The 26355-nt window shown below is 40.9% G+C and overlaps 1 protein-coding gene across 1 annotated transcript; it reads right to left on the reverse strand.

The window, feature by feature from the left end:
* Window positions 1–412: 412 nt before the first annotated feature.
* Window positions 413–26258, reverse strand: CRKL (CRK like proto-oncogene, adaptor protein). Its single transcript, XM_016120192.2, has 3 exons — window positions 25421–26258; window positions 15395–15860; window positions 413–4027 (listed from the first exon to the last, which is right to left on the reverse strand). The coding sequence occupies exons 1-3, from the start codon at window positions 25729–25731 to the stop codon at window positions 3893–3895; spliced, it is 912 nt and encodes a 303-aa protein (XP_015975678.1). The 5' UTR covers window positions 25732–26258; the 3' UTR covers window positions 413–3892.
* Window positions 26259–26355: the final 97 nt, after the last annotated feature.

The raw sequence follows: 26355 nt of genomic DNA on the forward strand, positions 1-26355 counted from the left end.
AAGCTAGAGACACCATGCCCTGATCTGAGATGAAGCTGCTTGTTTTCCACTTCTGCTTGAAACCAACTCTGGCTAGCTTGAGCTGAACAAGTTTTTAACAGAGGCTTCAGATATGGGTGCCTATGAAGGAAAACATCCAAGTTTACCTTGGTGGTGTAAAGTGTGGCAACTATTACCTCATCCTCAGAAGGCCAAGGCTGAGCACGAGCTGCTTCTCTTCTGTACGAAGGCCCGCAGGTGGGGAAGGGTTGATGCAAGATCCCAGTCTATTTCGTGGTCAGTAGGGCTGGGTTGCAAGACTCAACTTCAGTGAAACACCAGGTGTTTCACCAGGTGCTCACCAGGAACTGCTTGGAAGGCTGGTGGGGGCTGAGCACCTCCAGGCAGCACTGAGATACCGAAACACCAAAGCTGCTGCCACCACCGGCTGATGCAAGTTTTATTGAGACAATGTACAAACAGGCCATGGAAACAAGGGTTCTGATGCCAGGACCAGTAACGTAAAATGGGATACAAAAATAAAAAGGCACTAATCTGTTAAGAAAAGACACTCGATGTATTCTAAGAATATAAGTCATTTAATACTGTTAATTTTATAGCACAAAATAAAACAAGCTATGATCCCAAAAAATAATTTTAAAAGCTTACACAGAAAATATTATTGCCTAAAGTTTATGATCTTTAAGTTACAGGTCAAAAGAGTTTTGTGTTTTGTTGTTTTAAAACACACAGTGAAGACCGTCTAGAAGCAAGGCCACTGTTCCTCCTGCAGAGACAACGACCCTGTCTCAGAGAACTGTCCTTCTACTCCTTTAGAATGTACAACTAGCTCAGTGTCCACCCTGACAGCAGTTACCAGGGACATTGGTCTCTGGTCCCAGAGGGTGGAGTTTGAGGCAGAGCTCAGTGGTGTCCACAGAAAGCATTAGTCTTAGGTGCTGTGTTAAAACAAGAAATCCACTCATTTTAAGAGGTTAATGAACTTAATATTAAAGGATTAAATTAAAAACACCTGGCACAAAAACACATCATCCCTTTTCAAAAATAAAATGTTCATGTTTCCTCTGAGCAAACATTACAAGAGCAGTGGCTGTCTGTCCCGGCCCGCCTTGTCTGTAAACAGCTGTAAAAGATGGTTAGCATAGTGCCAGGGATGCTTGAGCTCCAAGGTGGGAGCAGCTGTCCTTCCCTCCTTTCAGTCTTCTAACAATGAGCACAGAAGGTACCTTCTGGGTGACCAAAGTTGTCAAATGGCAGCGAGTCAATGCTTCTTTTTCTTTGTTAACCATGTCATCAGGTGGTCCATGCCATGCAGAAATGACAAGAATGACTCCTGCGATGGAGGTCCTTCCCAGGATAAAGTTTGAATCAAACTGTCAATGCCCTTTAGTACATAATTTGTTCACTTCCTGGGTTAATTTAACATCCAAGTACTTTCTTAAATGACAAACAGTAGAGCAGAGCCAGCAGCGGTAACGAACAATCCTATAAGGGAAGTACACACAGGAGGGAAGGCGGCTCCTCTGAAAATTTGCATCGCTTTCTGAAGCAGTCTTCCCAGACTGCTGGGGGGGAACCTAGGCAGGAAGCCAAGACAAGGGTGGTGTTTTTTTGTGTATTTAGTGTGAAAAGGAGAATTTCTCTACCTGATTAAAAAAACCTAATACGGTTCCAAGTCGAAAAGGTACTACTTTTGGCACATATCTTGAGAGTTCGGAACTCAAGGCTCACCTTACTTTAGACTCTTGAGTGAGTCTCCTGGGTAGTGCTGAAGACATGCATGTGGGCTGAAGTGATGAGCAGACTCACTCTGAAGCCAAACCTAGGTTGTGGGTGTTGATTCTGAAGTGCTCCACATGATGTGAATCTTGCTATATTAGTCAGTAGACATGACTGAGAAGAAACCTTGCTTTCCAAAGTGGTCATTTCCTTCTTATATTTAAAGCCAACTATTGTCATAAAAGGTACCAAACCCCTCAGCTACATTTGGTTTAAAAAAACCTTAAGGTTTATGCCCTCCACGAACAAGGCACACATTCCACCTTCTGTTAGATACCCCCCTTTAAGTACTGGGTCATTGGCCAAAAGGCAAGTGCTATTTCCAGGCAGAGTGTAAGGATCCTGCTACATACAGGTTATTTGTTGTGTTAACTAGGCCTGAACTCCAAACAAAAGGCAACTGTAATGGACTGGCACCTTCAGAACCAGAGGTGACTCAAGTTCTAATGGGAAGAGCCAACTGCTGTCTTTTTCAAGAAAACCACAGATGGGCAGCCACAGTGATATTTTTTTCTAACTGACCATTGTATCACACATGAGCACTCTCAAGATTCTTTCGTATGGCAGTTATCTGCCTGACAGATAATGATTTAAAAAGATATTGTTACTTTGCTGGTTCTCTCACCAGAATATATTGCTCTTAACCCTCAAAACCTACAACCCTGTAGAAAACAGGGTCATAGTTATAGCAGATGCTCAGTACATGACACAGAGCTGCTCATTAGGTTGTTGCTACATCTCTAAGTCTGCTGTATTCACTCTGAGCTGAGGCCTGTCTTCATCAATGTTCAGAAGGGAGAGTAGACTGAAATGCATGAAGGTTCCAGAATTCTAATCTGCTACTGCCAGCAAATGAACTATCAGTTACATACTTGTACCAGCTGGCTTGTATGAACAGGTATCTTTTTCCGCTAACGGGGAAACTTTAACGTCAAATTGGTAAATGGTTAATGGTAAATTGGTTAATGGTTCTCCCTAGTCACAAAAACATTAGACATCAACTGTATTAACCAATTTCCAGAGCCTGCATTTTCTGCGCTTGGGAGTATCACGGGTACATAGAGAGTGGGACCAGTATTAACAGCACCATCTTTCTCTGGCAGCCTGGGTTGGGGCAGAGGACTGGGCTTCAGTGAGTGGAATTTAAAGGTTCATTAATGAATCCAATGATTCTATGAAATGATCTCACTTTTTAAAGAAACTTAAGTACTATACTTTAAAGGAGTACATTCTCTGAAACACTGGAGAGAAAACTGGCCACATGCCCCCTACAATGCTCCTGTCACTGGCAAACAAAGTAAGCAAAAGTTTCCCCCAAAGCACCTTCCACACTGTTACTGTAGGGGACAATGTAATCCAAGAGGCTGCCCAAACAGCTTGGCACACGACTGAATTTTTTTGTGTTGTTTGCTGTATGGCAAAACAAGATACTGCTGGCAACCAAGAAAATCAAGGCCTCCACTTCAGGGTTGTTTTTTTTTCATATTCCTTTAGTTACACCAGCTTCAGTTTAGAAGCTCAGAGGCATGTGTCATTTCTTGTGATAATACAAAAATCCAACCTGCTACTTATAAACCTGTTTAGAACACACAAGTCTAATTAAGTCTTCCAAAAACAAAAACAAAACAACAAAAAACCCCGATTTGGAGAGTTAAGGACAGAATTCCCTCTCAAAGTTCACTTGCTCCGTTCTTCAAAGGAAAAACAAAATGGTGATTGAGCCACTGCTTTATGGCGCGACAGTACGCAATGCCACACCATGGCCTCAAGTTTTCTCTGAAAAACATGACAGAATCAGTCACAAGTACAATTAACAGGGCAGTGATGAGAACGAAGATCCTTTCCTTATCGACTTCTCTCCACTTGTGTGCTTCCATCAGTATTTCCAGTTTATGATCCAAAAGAACTCTAAAATTGGCTACTCTTAGACAATACGACTATGATACAAGTGCCGAAGCAGCCACTGTGTGCATTCCAAACGTTTATGAGACTGTCAGTCTGCAGAAAGCTGGACATCGGCAACGCAGTGTAACCTGTCTGAGACAGAACGCTTTCCGACTCAAAGGAGACTATGACAGGCAGAACAAAGCAGCAGGAAAAAGGGCAACAGCAATCACTCATTTTCATCTGGGTTCTGAGGGTCAATGATTTTGACGTGCGTAAAGGGGAAAAGCCCTTTGCGCCCATTTACTTCGCCTTCCCACTGGCCATTTATATTCATCCTTGTGACTTTCACAATGTCACCAACCTGTAAAAATAGAGAAAGACGACAAAGTTAGCATTTTCTCTGCAAACTAAAGAAAAAAGAAAGTTAACATTAAATCACACTGTACTAGCCATAGAAACCTATATATTTTTAAGGACTCATATTTTCCCCGTGTTTAGACCTAAAATCAAGTAGTGCCAAAGACATTAAAGTGCCATCAATAAGCCCAGAGTGCTTCTCTCCAGCTGGTGAAAACGTGTGTTAGGTGAAGCAGCTTCGGAGCACAAAAGCAACTTTTCTCCCCATATTGGCTATTAACTCCAACAGGATAGAAATGAACACTTGATTCTGAGTCAAGTCACACAAAAAAGTATATTTAAAAAACCTCTAACAATTAGGCCATGGCCCAAACACGTGATCAGACATTTTTAAGAAAACACCAAGAAATAACACACTAAAGGGAAGTCAGAAACACACCAAGTAGGTGACTGACTACCTCTACACACACCATTGGGAAGCAGACAACATAGCACTTTGCTAATGTCTACCAAGTTTGTAAACTTGATAATTTTGTCCTGATGTGAAAAGAGCTCATGCTGCAAAGAGCTGAGGGAAAGGCCCACACAAGATGGAGAAGGAAAAGAGCCTGTGTGGAATGTGCTTCATGGGGCTGGGTTTCTAATTCAATGGACACTGTGAAGTCAGGGACTTGTCCATATGGCTCCATTTTCACAAAGGTGTCTATCTGCAGGACTCCTTCAGACATATTATCCCCCTTGATCCCCAACATACACCAGCCTCCTGTAATGTAGGCTGGAATAATAAAGCCAGAGGCTAGAGCCTTCCCCAAGGTCACAGGCTGGTCCACCATGAAGGAGGGGTACAAAACCAGGCAGCTCCTAGTCCTGGCTGCCTGTGTCCCTGCCACCCAGCACAGTGCAAAGGCAGCAGACCCCACCAGCACCTGGGACCACTCAGCCTCCCCTCCGGGGCTCTTCTCACCAAGACACTCTCTGCCCTTAATGTCCTATCTTTGTAACTTCCCCCTGTGAACAGAGACTGGTTGCTATGAATTTAATGTATTAAAATAAACATATAAAAAGGCAAGGACAAATAAGATGGTATGTGCGTGTATACCTGTAGAGAGAATTCAGTGAAGGGGGAGAGTGGGCAAACAACCGCCCAGGAGTACTCTGCTATACTAAGAGATGATGCCTTGGACGTCCAAGGGAACCTGGGCAGTCTGCAGGCAGGCAGGAAGGCATTCAGAGCCAGATCCAAGATCTGACTCTGACAAGATGTCAAAGAAAAAAGGCTAAGGCAAGAATGAACTGAGATTTAAAAAACAAAGCTACAGTTTGGGGCTGATGGGTGCTGCTGGCAGATGACAGAATCAGTGGCTTCTCCCCATGACTGAAGTTTTTGTTTGCTCCACTCATTTGATGTCCTACAAAAAGTATTTTGGTGTTTTGTCCTTTTATCAGTAACTTTTCCATCTTCGACTAGACTCCAGATGCACAGAAAGCACACCTTTTGCCCAAAGTTTGTACTCTTAGCCTGCCTTAGTTGATATTTGATAAATATAAAAGAGAACAAAGTCTCATCGTCCCGAAAACTTGGCCCTGGGCACCTCTTTCCCATTTCTTTGATGTGCTCATTCCTCCAGCCTGGTGACCAGGCATATATTGTCCTAATAATGCCCTCACCTCTGGTTTTCCCCAGCCTCCTACCACCTGGCTCTACCAGCCCAGCCATCCTGCCCTGAGCCACCTTCCATCATCTATGTCACCCCAGTCCAATCAGCCAACTCCTCTCCTACAGCCAGACCCTACCCTCTGGCTATTGCTTCCGCCATTTCACCAAGGAATTCCTGATGGCCCAAGTCAACAACCTAAATCCAGTTCTCTACCTTTGATGTCCTATGGCACCTGAAGTGGGATACCTCACCTACCTTCCTCATTCCCCACTCCCTAGCTCTTTTTGTGGTAATCTGTAAAATAACACTGCCAGGTGGGCACCTCCCATTTTGCACAAGGCTCTGTGAGGTCAGGTGCCTTATCTTCCAGGATTCTGGCAGACTCCTCTGAGGAAGCACCATTTTGTGCCTCCATGGTCACCTCCCCACCCCCAACAGACACGCCACCACAATACAGCACTCTCTGAAGGAAGGAACTTGCTTTGCTGATTTTGCACTCCATGTCACAGGTCTCTTGTAAGCTACTTTCTAGAGAAATTTGCAGAATCAAGGAAAAGGGAGAAAACTATGAGCTGATGTTCCCCACATGCTGGGGATAGATGACCGAGCAGAGGAGCAAGGTTTGGGAGAAATAACAGGCACAGGGCATAAAGACAGTAGCAGACAGACCTTACAAAGAAATAGAATTAGATCACCACTCTGCCTTTTAAACCCAACTTCACTTCTTTGCACGAGAGCAACATCCAAACTCCCATCTTCAAGGCCCTTCCTGATCTGGCTCCTAACTCTTCCCATCTCTAACCCCATTTCATGCCTCTGTGACCCTCCTCTCCAATCTCTCCAATCACACTGGCTTCCTTTCATTGCTCAAACTTGCCAAACTCCTTCCCAGGTATGGACTATATAATAGATGCAACTCTCTCCTTTAAGGAATGGCTGGAAATGCAATTATGCAACTGAGTGTCTTAAGATGTTAAAAATCATGTTTCAGGCTATGGCCCAGAATCACCCAGCTGGTCCTAAGAAAACCTGGACCTCTGCTCCTCTTTCATAGTTGAGGAAACATTAACTCTGACCAAAATCAAACAAATCCCAAGGACAACACAAACCCCCTTAGAAGCACCTTCCTTATAAAGCTGCACATGCAATGAGAGCAGGAAGGACCTCCTGGAGGTAGCCACTGTAGATGGGGTATTTATTTTGCTCAGAGCACTGAGCTAGGTTCTATGTTATGTACTTCAGATGTCTTGAATATCAGACCTACCTAAAACTAAGGTACAATAGGACAGAAGCAATCTCTCATCTGCTTAAAATGGGTATAAGGTGGCAACAGTGCAATGGTTCATGCTATGAACTTTGGAGCATGGAGCAGGACTGGATTGGTGTCCTGGTGCTGTCAGTTTTAGTGGCTACATGATCGTGGCAAATTGCTCAAGTTGTCCAAGTTTCGGTTTCCTTCTGACTTTAAAACGTTCTTGCAATAATTAAAGGAAGTATTACATGGGAATTGTTAACCAGAACATCTAACTAAGTAAACAGTAGATGTTATGGGAGTGGAGAGTCCTGAATGGAACCCAGCCCCCATTCCAAGTTCATGGTCCCAGATAGTCCTGGTACCTTCTGGAAGCACTGTGGGAAGAATTGAAACAGCATGAAGAAGCACTGTATTAAAGTGGGTTTTCAGCCTTGTTAAGTAAGAAGGGCCCTTTCAAAACTGATGGGATAGGAAGGATGCCATTTAGAATGAGAAGAGATGAGGGGCAAGTTTGAAAACTGGGGATCTAATAATTTACTGTGATAGATACTAAGCAGCTGAGGAAAACAAAGAGAAGATGAAGAAGAGGGTAAACCAAGTACTGAAAACTGCCAAGAACATGTAAACCTCACGCCTTCCAATTAACTCATCATTCTGATGGTTTTCACAGTATACTTTCCACATCATTCTACCTAGTTAATTTAATAAAATTTAATGAGTATCTGCAGGGAAAATGAGCAACTCACTCTCCATCCTCAAGGAACAGTTGTCTTCACTATGGGATAAGACAATAAATAACCCATTGTCCAGACATGGTAGATACTCAGTGAATATTTGTTAGATAATAAAAAGTTTTCAAAAAGTGGCAAGCGTCATAAAAACAATACTGAGTCAACCTTGCAGAGCAAAGGAGCAAGGAGTTATTGCTTTGACTGAGAGAACCATGACCAGCAGAGATAGGTTAAGATTCAGCCTAGGAAAAAAGAATGACTGGAAGACTTCTGATGCCCACTTGACCATTAATGCTTCATTCTGGCCTTAGAGACACGCTCACATGTCAAAACATAGCATGTCAGTCCTGCTGTTGTCTACCTCAGTCCAAGGCCCTGTACTTGGGAACAAGCCTCAGAACACCAACAAAGAAAAGATGCCCTGGCTATGTTATGCCACCAGCTGCCCACAATTACGAGCCTGGTTGTGGACCAGCTTCTTCCATGTCTCTACTGAACGATGTTCTGGCTCAAAACCTTCACGGCCATCTTGCTATTTCCTCTCATCATTCCCAATTCCAGTATGGTGCCCTTTCTTTGGGTTCACAGTAGAAGTGAGCCAAAAGAAGCACTTGCTTTGGAGGGCAGATCAATCTCGAAGTGGTTGAGTATCAATAACTCAGTTCAAGGAGCACTCTAAGCCTGGAAGATATGGCTGACCTGATCAACAGATCAAGAGGAGAGAGAACCTTATATACCATCTTTACTGTGACCCTATGACAATCCTAAATATTATGGTAACTGTCGTAATGCTATCTTTTTGCCTAGTTGAATTTATTAGTATTTGGGGAGTGCACATGTTAACTCTAAAACTGAGCACACACTGGTAGGGCACTAGTCAGCCCCATTCTTAAGTGTCTAGTGAGGACCATGCAAGAATCCAAGAGTTAAAGGGCAACAGTTTCCTTCAGCTTTACTTGTCTGCAGTATTAACAGAAGGGCTCTGGTGATTCTACTGCCTAACTTCTGGCACTTGATTCAAAGACCAGTCAAAGCCCTGGAAAGCCCAAGCACTAGGTAGCTCCAATCAGTCTCCTTTCCCCATACTAACATTTTGAGAATGCAAATGCACTCTCAGATTACACAAAAATAAGATGAGGAGCACAATGGGTTTCACTGGAATGAGAAGTTGGGTGACAAGAATGGGCCTTGGATATTAGAGAACATCCTGAAAGTATCTGTAGAATTTTATGTAAACCTATTAATGTATGTTGTTTTTCTCGAAAAAGATTTCGCAGCTTTCACCAGATTCCAAAAGGGTCCATACCCCTCCCTAAAATATAAAACAATAACCCATATCTTATAATCACCAGTTTTCATCCTATTTGTGGCTTTCATTTATTTATTCACTCAACAAATACCGAATTTCTATGTGCCAGGCCCTGGAAGGATACAACAAAGAACAAAGCAGACCAACAGCCCTCTCCTCACAGCGCTGCCTGGGGCCTTCACCCTGTTTTGACACCTGCTTCTGTGCACTCTGTGCACCTGTACCAGAATCAAAGCTACTGGAACTAGAGGGCCAGGTCCTCCCTTGACTGTCATCTGTGTGCCCTGAGCAGCAGTCGAGTAGTCTCAGGCACTCTCACCTACAACAGGATGTTGCTTTTAATACTGAAGACTTGGTCTCTTCCTTGAGATTCCAATTATCCTTCAGGGCAGTAAGTTGGTTAAAGACTGCTGCTTACTGGTTAATACTTCTCATGAAAACACAGGGATTTAGATTGTAGAATGAGCCATAGTTTAAAGGTATGCTGTGATGCGAAAGAACGTAGGCTATGGAAAGGAAGAAGTAAGACTATCTATGTTTGCAGATGATCCTAGATATAGAAAATTCTAAAGATTTCACAAGAAAGCTATTAGAGGTAACAAAAGTCAGCTAAGTTGTCAAGTACAGGATCAACACACAAATATCAGTTGTGTTTCAATACACCAGTTTAAACAATTAAGAATGCAATTCCGTGTACGAAAGCATCTAAAAGAATAAAATAACTGGTAATAAATTTACTAAGGTGAAGGACTTACGTCCATCACCTAATGAACAGCTAACCCTAATGTGGTATATATCTATATAATGGAATATTATCTGGCCATAAGAAGAGTGAAGATACATGCTACAACATAGATGAACCTGGTAAAGTGGAATAAGGGCAGTAAGGGCATGTATATGAGGTATCTAGAATAGGCAAATTCACAAAGACAGAAGATAGATTAGAGGCTACCAGGGCCTCAGGAGAAGGGGAATGGGAACACTGTGAATGTAATGAATGCCATTGAACTGTACGCCTAAAAATGGTAAATTGTTATACATATTTCATAATAATAAAAAAAAATAATGTAATGTGCCAAACACCATGGAGTTGAATGCTTTAAATGAGTAAATTATGACATGTGAATTCTCTCTCCATAGAGTTGTTTAAAAAAAAAAAAGGACTATGGGCTGAGTCTTAGCTTTGCTACATACTACCTGTGAGACTGTTAGCAAATTACACAAACCTCAAGTCTTAAATATGTAAAATGGGACTGGTGCCACCTACCCTATAAGGCAGCCACTGGGATTGATTAAAGTACTGTCTGTGAGGCCCCTAACTGATGGTTCTTTTTCCTGGACAGTCAATACCACATACAGAAAACTGAGGTCAGCATTAATGACCAGACTGGGACAGGCCCTGCCTGAACCACATAAAGGCCTCAATTTCATGGTTTTCTCACCCAATTTCCATGTTAAGGAAAAAGAACAAAAACTTTTAAGAATAATATTTTCTGATTCACAACCCAATGAGAATGATACACTGTAAGAAAAAAATATTAAATATATAAGAACTTTCTAAAATTCTAAAGGATTTTCGAAAAATTCCTACAAAAGGACTGTGATTAAGGAAAAAGTCACTTTTAGTACAGAAGTAAATCAAATTCCTAAAACTAGATGCTGCAAAGAATAACTGACACAACAACATCAGTGACAGAAGGTGCAGAAGGAGCCCATCAGTGCTGATGAAATGCCCTGAGATTCTTATTATGAAGCTGAGTGTGAGCTCGTGGGCAACTCTGACAAGGCTCCGTGAAAAGGTGAATCATTGCTATAATGTGATAGAAAGCAAGACAGTAGTCTCATTACACATTAGGAAGCTATGACCCTGTATAGATCTCCGGAGTTGAGCTGGATGCTTGATGATAATCATGTACAGATCTGACATCACCGTGGCTACATATTACAGGTCACCCAGGCAGAGGAACACACAGATAACCTTTGAGAGGTTTAAAAAATACAACTGGTACTATTGAAACCTGGATTTGCTCTGCAGTTGTCATCTCAGTACATGGAAGCAGCAATGAAGAAACTGCTAATGTGAATTTAATTCTAACAAATGAACAAAACCAACTGGTTGAAGTAGAAATCTGAGACTTTCAGGCCAGTCTGTGAAGAAACTGGTACCAAGGGCCTTAGAAAGGCCAATTCAAAAGATTCTGTGACCAGATGTAATCCAATAACTAAGGGTTTCAAAATGGGAAGACAATCCAAGAAGAAATTTGAACAGTACAATCACATGACCTCAATGAGAGTGAAAAGTAAGCTCGAAGAACATCAAGCATCATAAAAAGAACATGCACCAAAGATGAAAGGATGTCCTATACTGAAAATGAAAGATATTTAAGTATCGGTCAAACAATACTTAGGAAGAAGGAGTCCAATAGTGGTCTCTTGCCACAGAATTACATAATAGGACACTGGCAGATCTATGAAGGGTCAAATCTCTAAGTTTTGTTAAAACAGGCATGATAGCAAATTCTGTAAGATGTAAAAGGTGAGCTTCAAATCAAACCTGGACAAAGTTCTGACGCAATCAGCAAAATATGGCTTATTACTATTTAGAATGGGAATGAGGTGTCTGGAAAGCGGCACGGGCTCAATCAAGAACAAATCATGCCAGCCCACAATCTCACTGTCTTTTTTTAGATATGAGACAGATTAGGAGAGGCTGCAGAGGACATACTATAAAAATCTGGATTGTGCTTTTATGAACTGTGCAGTTAACATGAAACTGAGGGATGGATAATCGATATGCTAGAAGACAATCAAAATTTTAGAATATTCAGAAAGTGTACAGATAGTATAAGACCAAAAAGAAAAAGAAAAAATACAACTGGTACTACTGAAACCTAGATTTGAGGGATAACTGTAGGGCAACACACTGAAGTCCAAACACTGGGCTAGGTAAATATAGTAAGGGGACTCGGTTTGTTTCTCTCTGGTGGAGGGCTAGGATGCAATGAACTTCTTAACTACCAGAGTCATCCAAGACAAGAGGAACCACACATGAGACTATGCTCCAGAAAGTCCACAGGGACACAAGACCTTTGTTTTAGATATTTTGATACAAATTTTCATATAGCAAATACTCATGGGTGCGTACACCCAGAGTTAAGTACAATTTTGAAGGTGCTAAGAAATTTTTTCCTTTTCTAGCCAGAAAAATAAACTGGAATACAAGTGTGTGAGAATGATATGATTATAGGGAGACTGAAGCATTTGCTAATTTATTTAAATATTAATAAATAAAAAGATAAATTGTCCACAAATTTCAGAACCTCCTCAGCTGTGAGAAATTGGCTATTTCATACCACAATGAAGGCAACACAAGAAACCTGTTAATCTCCTCAGTTTAGTCCTTTGATAATATGGCAATAGCCCACTGCCCTGCTCTCTTTTGCCACTTTTACCCAACACCCAGCATCTCACCAACCTACAGCTACTCAGTGATGTTAGTCTTATTTACTCAAGCTCCTCCCTTTGCCAGGAATGCCTTCCCACATTACCCAGCTAACTTCTATTTACCCTTCATAACTCAGTTCAAGGGTCACCTTCTTCAGGAAGCCTTCTCAGACCAATATCTACCCATACTCCCATCTCCACTCTTCTTCGCACTGTTATCTGCACTTACCCACACTGCTGGCTTCTGTCTCTATTCTTTCAATAGGTAGCAGGACCCTACAAGGGTCCCCTCACAGGTTGGTTGCATGAACAGATGATTAACAAACAAATTAACAGCAACTTTTAGAGCCAGGGTGCCTTTTAGGCTCAAAAAAATTTAAGCAACCTGCCCAAGATCACACCAGGGAAAAAAGCAAGGATTTGAAAGAGGGTCCATGATCTTTCCTAACCATCTTGCTTCTCCACTGTGTTAGAGAACACGACTTTGACTACAGGTATTTTAAAATGACAATAGCACCCTTGCTCCACACATTCTCTTCTGACTAATGATCTACTTCTAGAAAAGGCTACATGGCTTCCCTCAACCTGACAATGTTCTTGTAGGGTGTGACCTGCTTCCCAGGAGCCCTTTCAGCCCTGCCATTCCAAGAGCATAGGAGAGCCCAGTTTTCAAGAAGTTAGGACATCCACCGCAATCCTACTTACACAGGTATCAAATCAAAGTAAATCCCAAGGATCAACTCACTCCTTGAAAAGAAGTGAGCAAAAAAATGGCTAAACATAGAGCTGTTTGAAAAATGTCTCTTTATTTGAAATAACGTTCTTTCTTTTTTATTATCATATTATTATCATATTATCTTAAGTGAGGCAACCTTTGGTTGACCTCACAGACTGCAAGGACCTTGTTAGCTTACAATCCTTTATTTTTCTATTTTTTACGCCTACAGCACCTGGTCTTACTAGGTAGAACATTCTTTCAAAAATAAAGTTTTGTGAAAAAAAAGCTTGTGAAATAATTCAAGAAATAAAGTTCACCTAAGCTATCATCGTTCTCTGTAACACTATCAAGGGGAATAACGAAGCTTCAATTACTGGTACATTTTGTCCTACTTGTCGTACCTTTCTCATTTTAATTTTAATACTTTTCCTGGTAACCTAATTACAATGGTCCTAAGAGAGTTGTTTTTAACAAGATCAGACAGGCACCACTAAGTTTCAGAAGATAATACAATTCATAGAAATACTTACTTATGCTGTAGCTGAACTCTCATTTAAATACACAGAATGAGAAATACCATTAAGTGTGATTTGGCAAAGGTATATTTCTTGGGGCTCACTTACTGTAAAGTACCAACGCAAGGCTTTGATGAGGCTTACATGGCTGCATTAGTGTCATGAGGAGGTTTTTCTCTGACATCTGAGAGATTAGGAGGGCTGTGTAATGGTCAAGTATATGAATTATCTTAAAATTACACCATTAACCAGATAGCATCTTTTTCCTCATCCTGGTCTAAAGCACTTACCTAAATCACATCAACTCTCTGAACCCTAGCTCTCTGCTCCTATGACAACATGACATATGTGAAAATGCCTGAGAAGGCAGAAGCCACTACACAAACTAGAAGGTATTAAGAGCCCAGTATACCCTAAGTTATTTTAGAGTGCTGAGGTGTAGACTAAGCCAGAGGTGTTCAGGGGCAGGTCTATGTGGGGATGAGAAAGCCAGAAGGCTTACACAGCCAGGAGGCTGCTTCCTCTATTTTTTTTTTTTTCCCCTATTCTTCCACTGAGAAGTATAAAAGCAACTGGGTCCTCCCTAGTCTCTGCTACAAGCCTCACTTTTTCCTTACAGCCAACAAAAGAGGGATATGACTCTTGGTCCAGAGAAAACTGAGAAAAGCAATGAAAAAAATACACATGAAACAAATTATAGCTAACTTTTATCTGTGGGAAGGCTGTTTTGTGGGTTAAGTTTTACTTTTTTGAAATGACAGACTCTATTACTTCATCCTGCCATGTACCAAATTGTCTCCCAACCCTACACTGTGCTTTGACTTTGGTGTTAATACACAGAGAGCAGTCACAAATTTAATCTGTTTCTCTCTAACATATACAATTTGATAATATTAAGAGTATTCAATGGTAATCATAAAGTGATACTTACATTGCAGTTTGTAGTTCACAAGGCGTTTTCACAAGTTATCAACACATGAAAGCACTGGGATTTGTAGTACCAAATCCCATGTTCTGCTACAATAATATTTACGGCCTACTTCACTAAGTATTTTATACATCATAAGAATAACACTAAAAAATATATGGGACCATTCTTCTAAAAATCTTTAAAATATTCTTTGAAATCTACTTTGTCAGATTCTCCTGTGCATTTTTCTCCAGGACTGTCAGGGGGGTTGTGCTCATATATGGTCCCTCTGGACTTAATCAGATGTCTCACCAAACTTCTACCTTCTGGCAGAAACTGTGTATTGCAGTTTTACCACCACCCTCAAAAGGCCATCTGCACTGGTCTTAAGGACTTCTTTGCATTTCCATAAGCCACAGGAATATGCTAAGCTTTGCAAGAATCTTTTTTTTTTTAAAGGCAGTTAATGTTTAGAAAGAACATGACTTTGTGATTAAAATGTTCAAGTTCTATTCCATGCTATTATAATTTACAAAATCTTTAATACGACCTGAGATATTTTAAAATTATTCCTCTGCTGGGCTGAAGAGGAATTCTAAGGTATTTATTCATATTTTTCCTCAACTGAACTGACCACAATGTTAGAAATATGGAAATGTACAAATGGCTATGTGTCATGTGGAACACTCACAGTGGACCTTCCAAATCATCCAGTTCTTATTCCTATGACTATAACCTTAAATGAGCAGTCATTACTTTGCAGAAACAAAATTAAAACTAAAGATGAAAACTGAATGTCAAAGATCCCCCAAAACCAGCCTCAGACTTTACCTCCAATGCCAAGGCAGTCTTGTCATAAGCACAGGGTACTCTTTTCTGGATTGCTTTTGCAAAGACAGGTCCATTCTGTGTGGATGGCAAAGGGTTGATTGCTGCCCCCGGGGTACTGGAAACTGCAGGTAGAGGAGTTGTGGTTTGAGGTTGAGCATATGCATGAGCAGGTTCTGGGATCCCATAACTGTTGGAATTCCTATTTCCATGTTTTCCATGTGGTGAGGATCTCACAAGCTTTTCAACATAAGGGACGGGAATCATCCCAATCCGGCCGTCCTTGTTCCGGGCACTCCACCACTGTTCTTCAGGCTTCTCTATTATCACCAGGATCTCACCCTTTTTAAAGGGCAAGTCTTCAGCATCATTTCCAGGAAAATCATAGAGAGTCCGTACATATTCCAGATTTTCTTCTGCTGTAGGCAGGTTGGGTGCTGATACAGATCCCATTGATGGGCTTGGATACCTTAAGAGAGAAAGAAAATTATTCTAAGAGAAAAATTTTACTCTATACCAGTGTGTGTTAAACTTTTAAATAAACCATTCTCTATAATAAATTATTTCTCTCTATATAGTCTTAGTAGTTTAAGATTCTGTCACACTGTTTTACTTTCTATTGTTTGTACTGCAACAGAAATTAATACCCTGAATATGCCTTTTAAATCACATGCTAAGTACGTATACGCACATACAAAGTCAATATCTGTTTTACAGGAACCTTTTGTTTACACAGATACCTGGTCGGAATTTATTTTCAAAATCTAAAGTAAGTTCAGTAGCTGCCTTCCTTAGGGCCCTGTCACAACCACCACATACATACTCTTCCTCCTGGTCCTAATCTGTGGCGTGCATCGTGCACACTTTCCCAGGCACCCACAAAAAGGATGACACAGATCTCTGTCTCTCAAATCATAAAAACCAGAAAAAGGTTCATATGCCTTCCAAATTAAAAAAGTCATACTGCATCCTGTATAACAGGGATCATCATCTGAGCATCCAAATGAAAGCATGTGAAAGTTTTCACTGCAAAACTCTGAGGCAAGAATTCTCATTTAAGCAACAGTTCATAGACACCACCAACTCCTTTTGCTGTGCTCACAGATTCAACATATATTTTGCCTTAGCACGTTGTAGAATGCACTCCCAGTGACAATTATAAAAGCAGTCTCTGCTCTCCAGCAACATCCCATTTGTAATGCCTTCTGCAAAAGAAGTAGAGGTTTCTCTTCACCTGAGAAATGTTCTGAAAAGTTGCAAATACAAGTTTTAGAAAAAACTACTTTACCATTAGTCTCCCCTGCCCCCCACCCCCACCAACTCTTTTGAAGCACAGAAGCTACACCAGAGTATAACAAACCCTGGCCTTCATCTAAAGAGTACACCTCTTTAGGAGGAGTATGCTAGGATATTCCCACTGACCTGGTTTCCGATTAGCTAACGGCTATTCTTTCTCCCCGCCCCCCCCATTAATGACCTAAAAAATTATTTCATATAACAATGTGATCTAAGTTGAAGCATTTTAATATAAAAAAAATTTCCTTTATAAAAAGTGTCACCATATAACATTCAGCAAAAAAAAGGAAAACAAGAGAAAAAAAATCCCACAGTTTCTGCCCTAAGGTAGTTACAATCCTCCTTTCCTTCTCCCCTTCCACAAGGCCAGTTTATGGCTTTCTTTAAAAAAAAAAAAAAAAAAAGTCGGTGGTAGTTTTTTTTGCCTAATATCATACCACAGGTGTTTCTCCACATCACTGGTCTTCTTCATGATCACTTCCACAGCAGGGTACCACTTTTCATTCTGGGAGCCTGCTGCAATGAAGCATCCCTATGTTTCTGGATATTTAGTTTTTGCTTTTTCCCTATTTTATAATTCTTGTCATGAACTTTTCTGACCATATTTTCTCTATACTGGATTTTTTTTTATAAGCCTAGATTTCCATACTGAAGAATGGTAACATTTTCATGCTCCTTGGTCCATACTGGCACACTGCTTTCTAAGTGGCAGTCAAAACTTGTATCTTTTTAATGTAAATGACTAGCTTCATCATTATCAGAATACCATGGTGATTAGGAGCTTGATTTAAAACTGAAAGGCCTTATTATTTATTAACAACCAAAGGGCAAACTGCTCACTACAAGTACACCTAATAAGAGACAGCAGGAGTGGTAGGGGCAGCAACAGTAATAAAGAGTTGACATTCGTTACCTATGCTAGGCATTTTCTGCAGTCTTTGCAGACATTATATTGTTTAATATTCGCAGCAATCTGGTGAGGTAGATGTTGTTATCCCCATTTCACAGATGAGGAAGCCAAAGCAGGGGTCAGATTTGCACTCAGGCAGTCTGGTTCTAGAGCCCTCACTCATAACCTCATAACCTTTAAGTTAGTCAGCCTCATGGATAAACCCTGCATCTTTCAGATGTATAAAAATTAAAGTTATAATGTCTGTAAAACATTCAAATAGTTTCTGACTGACACTGAGCAGCTACCCATTGCACCCTCTTTAAAGTACACCTCTCCCCTCTTCTCATTTCAAGGGCCACAAAGATTCTGTGAAAAGTTTGGGTAGTACTACATAAATCTCAGATGCTTTACTAAGAGCACAATAGGTTCCAACTCAGACACCATCCAAGGTTATTTTATTGTCTGTATAGTTAAATATTAAAAGCAGTTCATTCCACAACACATATTTTGAGACACCAGTACAGCTTCAGTGGGTAGTAACCCTAATAAAATCCATTTACCCAGGTATCCCCTGGCCTTACTATGTACTAACAATATGAGAGGACAAACAATGAGTTAATTAAAACCAAGTTACTGCTCTCAAAAGAGTACCAATTTAGTAGAGGAAAAGACTAGAAGGCAAATGAAAAAGCACAAAGTCATGATGTGTATCATGACAGACAGTGAGTGACAGGGTCAAAGAGCACTCAAAGGAGTTAGTTCTACTAAGGGACAGGAGAACAGGCAAGGAAGTAATACACAAAAAGCTGAAGACTAGCATCCTTTGAAGCTGACCTTGTGGAAGATACACTTACATATTTTGGTTTTGCTTCAGAAAAAGACTAGAGGCCCAAAGGTTCAAAAACTCTCTTCCCCAGCATCCCCAGCCCACGGGGCACACTGTTGCTGGTTCCTATAAGCACAGACCAGGAGCTTTGCTGGAGAGGACCTTCAAAGACTGGCAAACGTCTGTAAAGAACTGGTACATGTTTGAAGCTTTGTGGGCTACCTATGGTCTTTGTTGTATGTATTTTTTAAACAACCCTTTTAAAAATGCATTTTGTATAGTACACTATATAAAAACTATCTGGAGTCTGGCTTACGAGTCTGCAAACTATGGCTTTGTAGGCCACTGCGCCTACCACATAATTTTCTAAATAAAATTTTATTAGAACACAGTCAAGCCCATTCATTTATTATCTATGACTGCTTTTGTGCTATAAGGGCATAGATGAGCAGGCTGTGTGGCCCATAAAGCTTAAAATATTTACTCCCTGGACCTTTACTGAAAGTTCGCCAATTCCTGGTCTACGTAATTGAGTTAAAGAGCAGAGAGTGCTTTTCAACTTTCAACACCTCCCTGGTGAGGGGAAGTGTGTACAAACCTAATAAAGATGGAAAATGGCTTATACATTCTCCACAACTATATTACTATAGTAACCTTGGGGATTATTTCCTGATTCACTACACCAAGATACCCTTAAATCTGACATCAAATCTCCCAGCTACATTCCCGACATAAATTCAATGTCTTCCACTCCATATTCTCAAACTCATTTATTCATCAAAATCCCCAGCAAATTACACATTAGTGTCATTGCAGATGAAACCAGGATGATGCCAAGGTCAGATATACTTGCCCTTTCTATTAGGCCCCACTGTCCAAAGATATGTGAAATATAAAATTGGAACTATTCATTGTTTCTAAATCATTTCACAGTTTGTTCCTTGATCAAGACTGTAAATAGCACCCATCAACCCCCTTTTAAAGTTTATGTACAAAGAATTTTCCAAGCCCATTCAAACAAACTAGACCCATCCTTCTCCCTCTCTTGTGCCTATGGTTCATGTCACACTTGAGTAGCAAGGCCCTGGATGACTAACTGGTAACTGGCTTTTCTTATCTAATGACAATGATCTTCCCTCCTTTCTTGGTTAAAAGCATTCTCAACTTCATGTATAAACAGAGAAAACATTTTCTTTAAACCTGAGTATTAATATCCTCTAAGCTTGAAATCTTATTCATGGTGAAGAAGCTATACAATCAATTTCTGATGGGAGAGAGTTTCAAAGGTTTGAGTAAAAGTTTTAGTTTTTAAAAGGGGGTACATGGATAAAGAAGACTTTTCTTATTATATCCATGTATCCATATACCCTTTATATGTATTAAATATTTCACAAGAAAAAGTTGAAAACAAAACAATAAATGGTAAAAGAATCAATTCCAAGAAGACTAGCTAAGCATCTCTCCAGAGAAACTGCTTTAGTTAAGTTAATCCTTCTTTAGCATTCAGTGGCACTGAATACTGAGGACTTTTCCCTTCTATACCTACACCATCACTAATGGTTCTTATTCTATGCCTCTCCACCTCCTCCCACAGCTTCTCTCTCTCTGCTCATTCCCATTCTGCTCATTCTGGGGCCTCCATCTAAGCTTAGGCTCCCAAATCTATATGTTTAGCCCCCAACTCTCTTCTCAATAACAAACCCATCTAATTGTTAAACACCTGGCTTCCTTGTTGAAAACAATCATCCCCTTACCCTGCCTGATGTGTTCTCTTCTAGTCTCTCAATTAAAGACACCATTCTATCATCCCTGAAGTTACATCTCTTCCTTATCTTCTATATACAATTGCCCAGAAAAGACAGTCGTTTTCCATTTTATATTTCCAACATGTTTGATCTTAGTTCAACTTCTCACTATCCCTCAACCACCCCTGATTAATCTTACACTCTCCTCTCCCTACCAAGTCCCACACCATAGACGTTTCTAAAAAGTAAAACTGACCATGACAATTCTCTTCCTAAAAACTTCACATGGCTTCCAATGTTAAACTCATTTATTACAAAGTACAGGAGGCCCTTTACAATTTAGCATTATTCGTCCTTCCTAGCTTGCTGTCAGTCACACACTAATTATAACTCTGTGCTTTTCCCAGCAGACACTGCCACCACCTCTTCTACCTCATATAACTTGTTCTTATCCTTCAAGAATCAGTTGAGAGAGCACCTCCTCTTTTCAAGCCTTCCCCAACCCCTTAAATGATCATACTTGCTTTTAAGCACCAATGGTATTATATTTTAATTTGTTCAGTATACTGAGCTTCTCAAGGCAAGAATCATGGTTTACTCCATTTACTTACTGCCCTGAGTCTAGTATTAGACTTTAGTACACAGTGGGCATCAATATATTGAAATTCCTACTGATAAAATTAAAATGCCAAAGACACAGGAAAGCATTCCCTATTACTGTTTCTATCCTTTTTTTCCCTTCTGAAAACACAAAAGCTTTGACATTCCAATTCCCTTGACCTGGTTCAATTCTGTGACACAGACAAAGAAATCCTGTATGCCACTGGTTTTGCCTTCCGAGCCTCTTCACCTCACTACTGCTCCACTCGCGCTCTTAGCCATCATTCCAGACTAGCTGCCACATGCCTGGCGGCCCCACCCTACTAGTTAGGATCTTAGCTCAGACGCTAGGATAATCTGAACTCCCTCTAATAAGCACTGCCTGCCTTTTTACTTATCAGGAAGAACTAAAATATTTTAGCCTGAAGGAACCTTAGAAATAATCTAGTCCGACTGTTCAGATCAAAAGGAAAATTCTTCCTTAGGTAAAAAAACAACTCTCCGGATCGGAGTCTTAAACAAGAGTAAAGTCACAAATCTTAATGGATTTACATGCCATGGGAACACTACCCTTGACTGGGCAAGTTTCCATTCCAGACATAATGACAATGTTCTTATGTCTCATATGAATCGAATTTAGATAATTTAAACTACTGGTAAGAAACTCAAAGGTTTATTCACAGAGCTGAATTCTATGCTAATCAAAGTTACTGGTACTCCTTCTCCTCTACTCCCATTTATAAAAGTACAGATTTGAGTTCCCTTAAATATTTTTAACAAGGAATATGAGTGGAGGTGTGACCCAACTGCCTGTGGTATCCTCTGGTCCATGCAGGGCTTGATTTCTGCTTCACAGGTGTGAAAGTCCTCTCTCTGGGTCCTCAGGTTAGGCTAAGCATTCTTTCTTTGTTCTCCATATTAGATAGCATAGAAATGGCCTTTAAAAAAAAATCTTAGTAACCAGTAAGCTCCTCAGGAACCTAACAGGGATTGTTGAGTCAACGTTAGTTCCATATTACCAGGTACATGTGATGTGCAATAGTCTGCTGAGTAAAAAAAAAAAAAAAAAAAAACAACAAGATTTTCTCTAGGAATCAACTTGCCTCAATTTAAAATTTTTTACTTCTCATGATTCTTCTCCTACCCTTCACACATAAGCTAAAACGAAGTTACACAAAACATACTTTCAAGTATCGAAACCATGAGAAAATGCAGTTCATATCCAAACAATCCACTCAGAAACTTCTGAAAAATTCTGTTGTTTAACTGGAAATAACCTCTATTAAAAAAAACACTAGCGCTTACCTGATTACTAATTACAACTTAATACACAGAATGTTAAAAATGTTTATACTCAAATAAAATGGAGGTGAAAACCACCACAGGATTTGTTTATCCATCAAATTATTTGTAACACAAAAACTACACCCACGTGCAGAAAGAGAATCCTTTAGGGTCATTCAAAAATCAACCAAAGCCATCTGACATACTTTTTTTGGGTTAAATTTAAAACCCACCACAGGAATACCACAGACAAATATAAAAAGCAATTACAGTAATAAGATAAACCTAGAGGTCACAAAGTTATAAATACACCAGGTCATCTTTATTCTTCTTTCCCTATCATCCCTCTTCCCACCAGCATCATTTCTATCTCCAAAATAGGTACCTATAAGCCATAGCTGTCTGTGTTAGTCTATATGATGTCTATATGACATGACATATGTGTCATGAGTCACCATCATTTTGCACCTGGTTTACAGTAACAGCCCCAGGTCATTCCCTTGGCTCAAACTCTTCCATGGCAACCACTGTACTTAAAAAAAAAAAAAAAAAAAATCCAATTTCCTTATCTTGACCATTCTATCTCCGAACTCTTCATATATGACCTATTCCTTTAAGAACCACACTCCCGACACACTGGCTGGCTTTCTCATCTCAGGACTTTGTGTTAGTCCTTCCCTGTGCTTGGAAGGCTCTTCTCTTTAGCTCAAGCCTTTCCCAGGCTTACTTTCCTTCTCTACCCTTAGGTAGTTTCATGCTTTCTCTAACTGCAGTACCTCAGGTAAATCCCGTCTATTATAGTCTCTTGGCCTAGGTTTACTTCTTTCTTAGCATTTATTTATCTTATGTTTTATTTTTCTACTTTTTAGTCTGCCTCCTCCGCTGAAATATAAATTCCATGGTGAAGAAAGTATGTCACCTATCTTTTCCAGTAGCTATCACTGGGATAAAATTCTCTTGTAAATATTTGAACAAAAATACAAAATTAAAACTTAAAGAACATTTCAAGAACAACAAAAAAAAAACACACTAGAAGAAAACCAGCACCAATTCTTAAGTTTTGAGAAAGTCAGTTATGACCTTCTGCTAAGCAAAATAAACAACACAAACTACTGGCCAAGGGGCATAAAATTCTGGCTTTTAAGAATTATTTTGATGCCTAAAAACTAAGCCACTTAAATTTATCCTGTTTGGGGCGTGAAGCCGCTTTACACTGAATTTTGCATCTGGCCAAGCTTTTACTAGCCTCTAGTTTTCTACAAAGGCTAATAACATATCAAACCAAATCTGTGAATTTCAGGCTTGGGAGAGGTAATCCAAAGACTTAGTATAGCAAAGTACATCCAGTCAGTATATAATTCAACCAGCATTGTGACAGTCCTCTGAGATATAAGGAAAAATGAAAAACTAAATTATATCGACATGAAAAACTAAATTATATCAACATGCCTCGGGTGGAGGGCATAGGTAAAAAGAAACAAAGCTGAATGTAAGCGGGAGGGTCAGGGAGAGGCCTTATTATATGTGAGGGGCCTGGAACTACAGGTAGGATTTCAATAGGTGAGGAGTGGGTAGAGTTAGTCAAATGAAGAGCCAACAGAGACAGCAAAGGTTTTGTGGGAATGAGTGAGCAGACTAATGGCTACACTAAAAGAGGAGAGGGGGCAAGGGCAGATTTGGAGATTTGGTATCTGAGGGGACAGTATGGAAAATTTGGTGTCGTTTTTGTGGGTATCGGGAAGCCACTAAACCATATTCCTTTTTCTCTCTCTAGCAGGGGATCAAGTCATTTACTTATGCTTTTTGAAATGGCTGTAATACCTGTCAACTCAAAGCAAGCACAATGCCTTGCACACAGCATGGCTTAATAAATGCCTGAAATTAATGATATAATTCACCTTCCCAAGTTAGGGAATTTATTTACTTAAACATATTACAAAATCTCATTACGGTGGGTTCTAAGATTCTCCCCAACCCCTTATATTGTGCTCAAAGTCCAATTACCAGCGTCTTCAAGGACCTGTAGGTTTCACCAATCAGGTTCTTGCTGTCTAGGTCTTTGTTACACAGTACTTGATTTATAATCACTTTCCTCCAGTTTTTAAAGTCCATTTAGTTCAGTAGTTAATCTTATAGTCATTACACTGTCATGGCTTTGTTTCTTCTCTATTCCATGGAAGCAACATTTAAACTTGGCATCCAGTGGGTGCTCCTTAATTATAATAGCTTTTAATGTTTAAAGCTCAGAGTAATATCCTGTCAGCGAATCTATAAAATCAGAAATATCTCATCACCCAAAATTTCCTGTCCTTTTAAAATAGATATTTAAGAAATAAATTGGGCAGTGAAATACCATTTACTTTTAAAATTCTAGGCCATTTCTTCAGCTCACAGTTAGCATAATTTAAATAAAAGAAACCTCTGCTACAATACTAATTAAGGCAAATTAAAGCAAATAATCAAATGAAAGAAATGTATTTTACTTGGAAAAGAGGATGTTTGATGCTCAGTGTCACCTCTGGTAAACTTTAAAATAGATATTAAATCATTAGACTTAATACAAAAAGCACATCTTAAACTGAACTAAGATAGAATTAAAATAAGTGTCATTCAAAAATTTCCCTTAGTAGGTAAACATTCTAGCCTTATTCTTCTTTGGACTTTAACCAAATGGATTTTTGCCTACTAATGGTCCAGCTTGGGAGAAAATGAAAAAAAAAAAAAAAATGCCCTTACCGTTTAAAACTTTTAATTAATGTATGATAAAATAGAAAGAGTCAGGCTTATTTCAAATCTGGCACCAAAGTATCAATACAGACAATTCTGACATTTCAGTTAAAGGTTTTTGTTTCTAAATGCTAAAGCATTTTCTTTTGTCGATTGTTTCAAAGACTGTAGTCCAGGAGTTCAGAGACCTGCAGAGTCCAAGAACCTCGAATGGTGTGCAAACGTGTTTAAGAGCATTTTTTTTTTTTTTTTTTTTGAGCGGGGGTGAAGGAGGATGCCAGGGCTATCAAGATTCTCAAGGAAATCTGTGGTCCAAAAAAAAGGTTAAAAAGACCAAAACAACAAAACCCTGCTTTAGTTTGATAACCAATTACAGAACATAACGAAACGCAAATAGCATACATTTTAATATGCAACCGCGGTTAATCCTGTTTTAAGACGCATCCCCCTCACCCAGCGACCCAGATCCTGACACTAGCCTTTCCTTCGAATGCCTTCTGGAAAATAATTTGGTTCAGAATAGGGGAAAATGAGTTCAACCACACACACCCATACACACACTCTTGGATCAACCTCAAACGAACCAACCCAGCCATTGTTGACCTTCCTCGGGGATCGGAGTGGGTTGCGGCCGGGAGAACGGGGGGTGCTCGCGTTACCTGGGCGCAGGCTCGATTAGGGTGGTCGTGTCCAGGTAGTGAATCTTGTAGAACTCCAGCAGGGCTGGCAAGTGGTCAAACTCCTGGTCCCCGATCTTAAAACGGCGGTTGGGCAGCGAGTTGATGATGTAGTGGGAGACCCGGGAGTTCTCAGACACGGACAGCACATAGTCCCCTGGGCAGGTGGAGGAGTCACGGACTAGGAACATGCCATGACGCTGGCCCTGGAGCCGGGTCTGCGCCTCCTGGCGAGACACCGGTCCCATGTACCAGGCGGAGCGGTCTGAGGAGTCGAACCTGGCAGAAGACATGGTGCTGGGCCGGGGCTCTGGGACGGGTCCGGGCGACGGCTGCTCTGCCTGCTCTGGATGCCTTGACCCGGCAGACGGCTATGGAACCGAAGAAGGGCCTCTCCGCACACCTTGAGGCGCTCTTAGTGGGCCCAGCCAGCACCTTCCTCTCGGCTCCGGGCCCGCAGCATCCTCCGCCCCCGCTCGCCTGCTCAGGGGCCGCCTCACGGAGGGAGCCGGCTCGAGGAATGGTGGGCAGAGCCCGAGGTCGAGGCGGGCGAAACCGAGCAGCAGCAGAGGCCGCTCCGCGATTCTCGGACTTCCCAGCGTACCAGGGGTGCCTCCAGTCACTCCTGGCTTGAAACGCGTCGGCTCCGCACCCCCACGGCTCTGCACTGACCCCCACTGCTACACCCAGCACAAGACTTCAAGGACCGTCGCGCCTCCAGGGCGGTTTCACCCAGCCGGTTCCCAAGAGCCACAGCAACAAGATGGCGGACGCGGAGAAGCAGCCGGCCACCTCCCCCTCCGCTCAGCGCACTCTATCTGCGCAAGCGCAGGCTTAGATCCCAGCTGCCGCCAGGATCCTCCCCGTGACGTCGCCCGGCTCAGCCAATCAGAAGGGCTGTCGTGACGGTCGGGGCG

The sequence above is a fragment of the Rousettus aegyptiacus genome, unplaced genomic scaffold (genome assembly GCF_014176215.1).
Source record: "Rousettus aegyptiacus isolate mRouAeg1 unplaced genomic scaffold, mRouAeg1.p scaffold_m13_p_5, whole genome shotgun sequence".
Classification (NCBI taxonomy): Eukaryota; Metazoa; Chordata; class Mammalia; order Chiroptera; family Pteropodidae; genus Rousettus; species Rousettus aegyptiacus.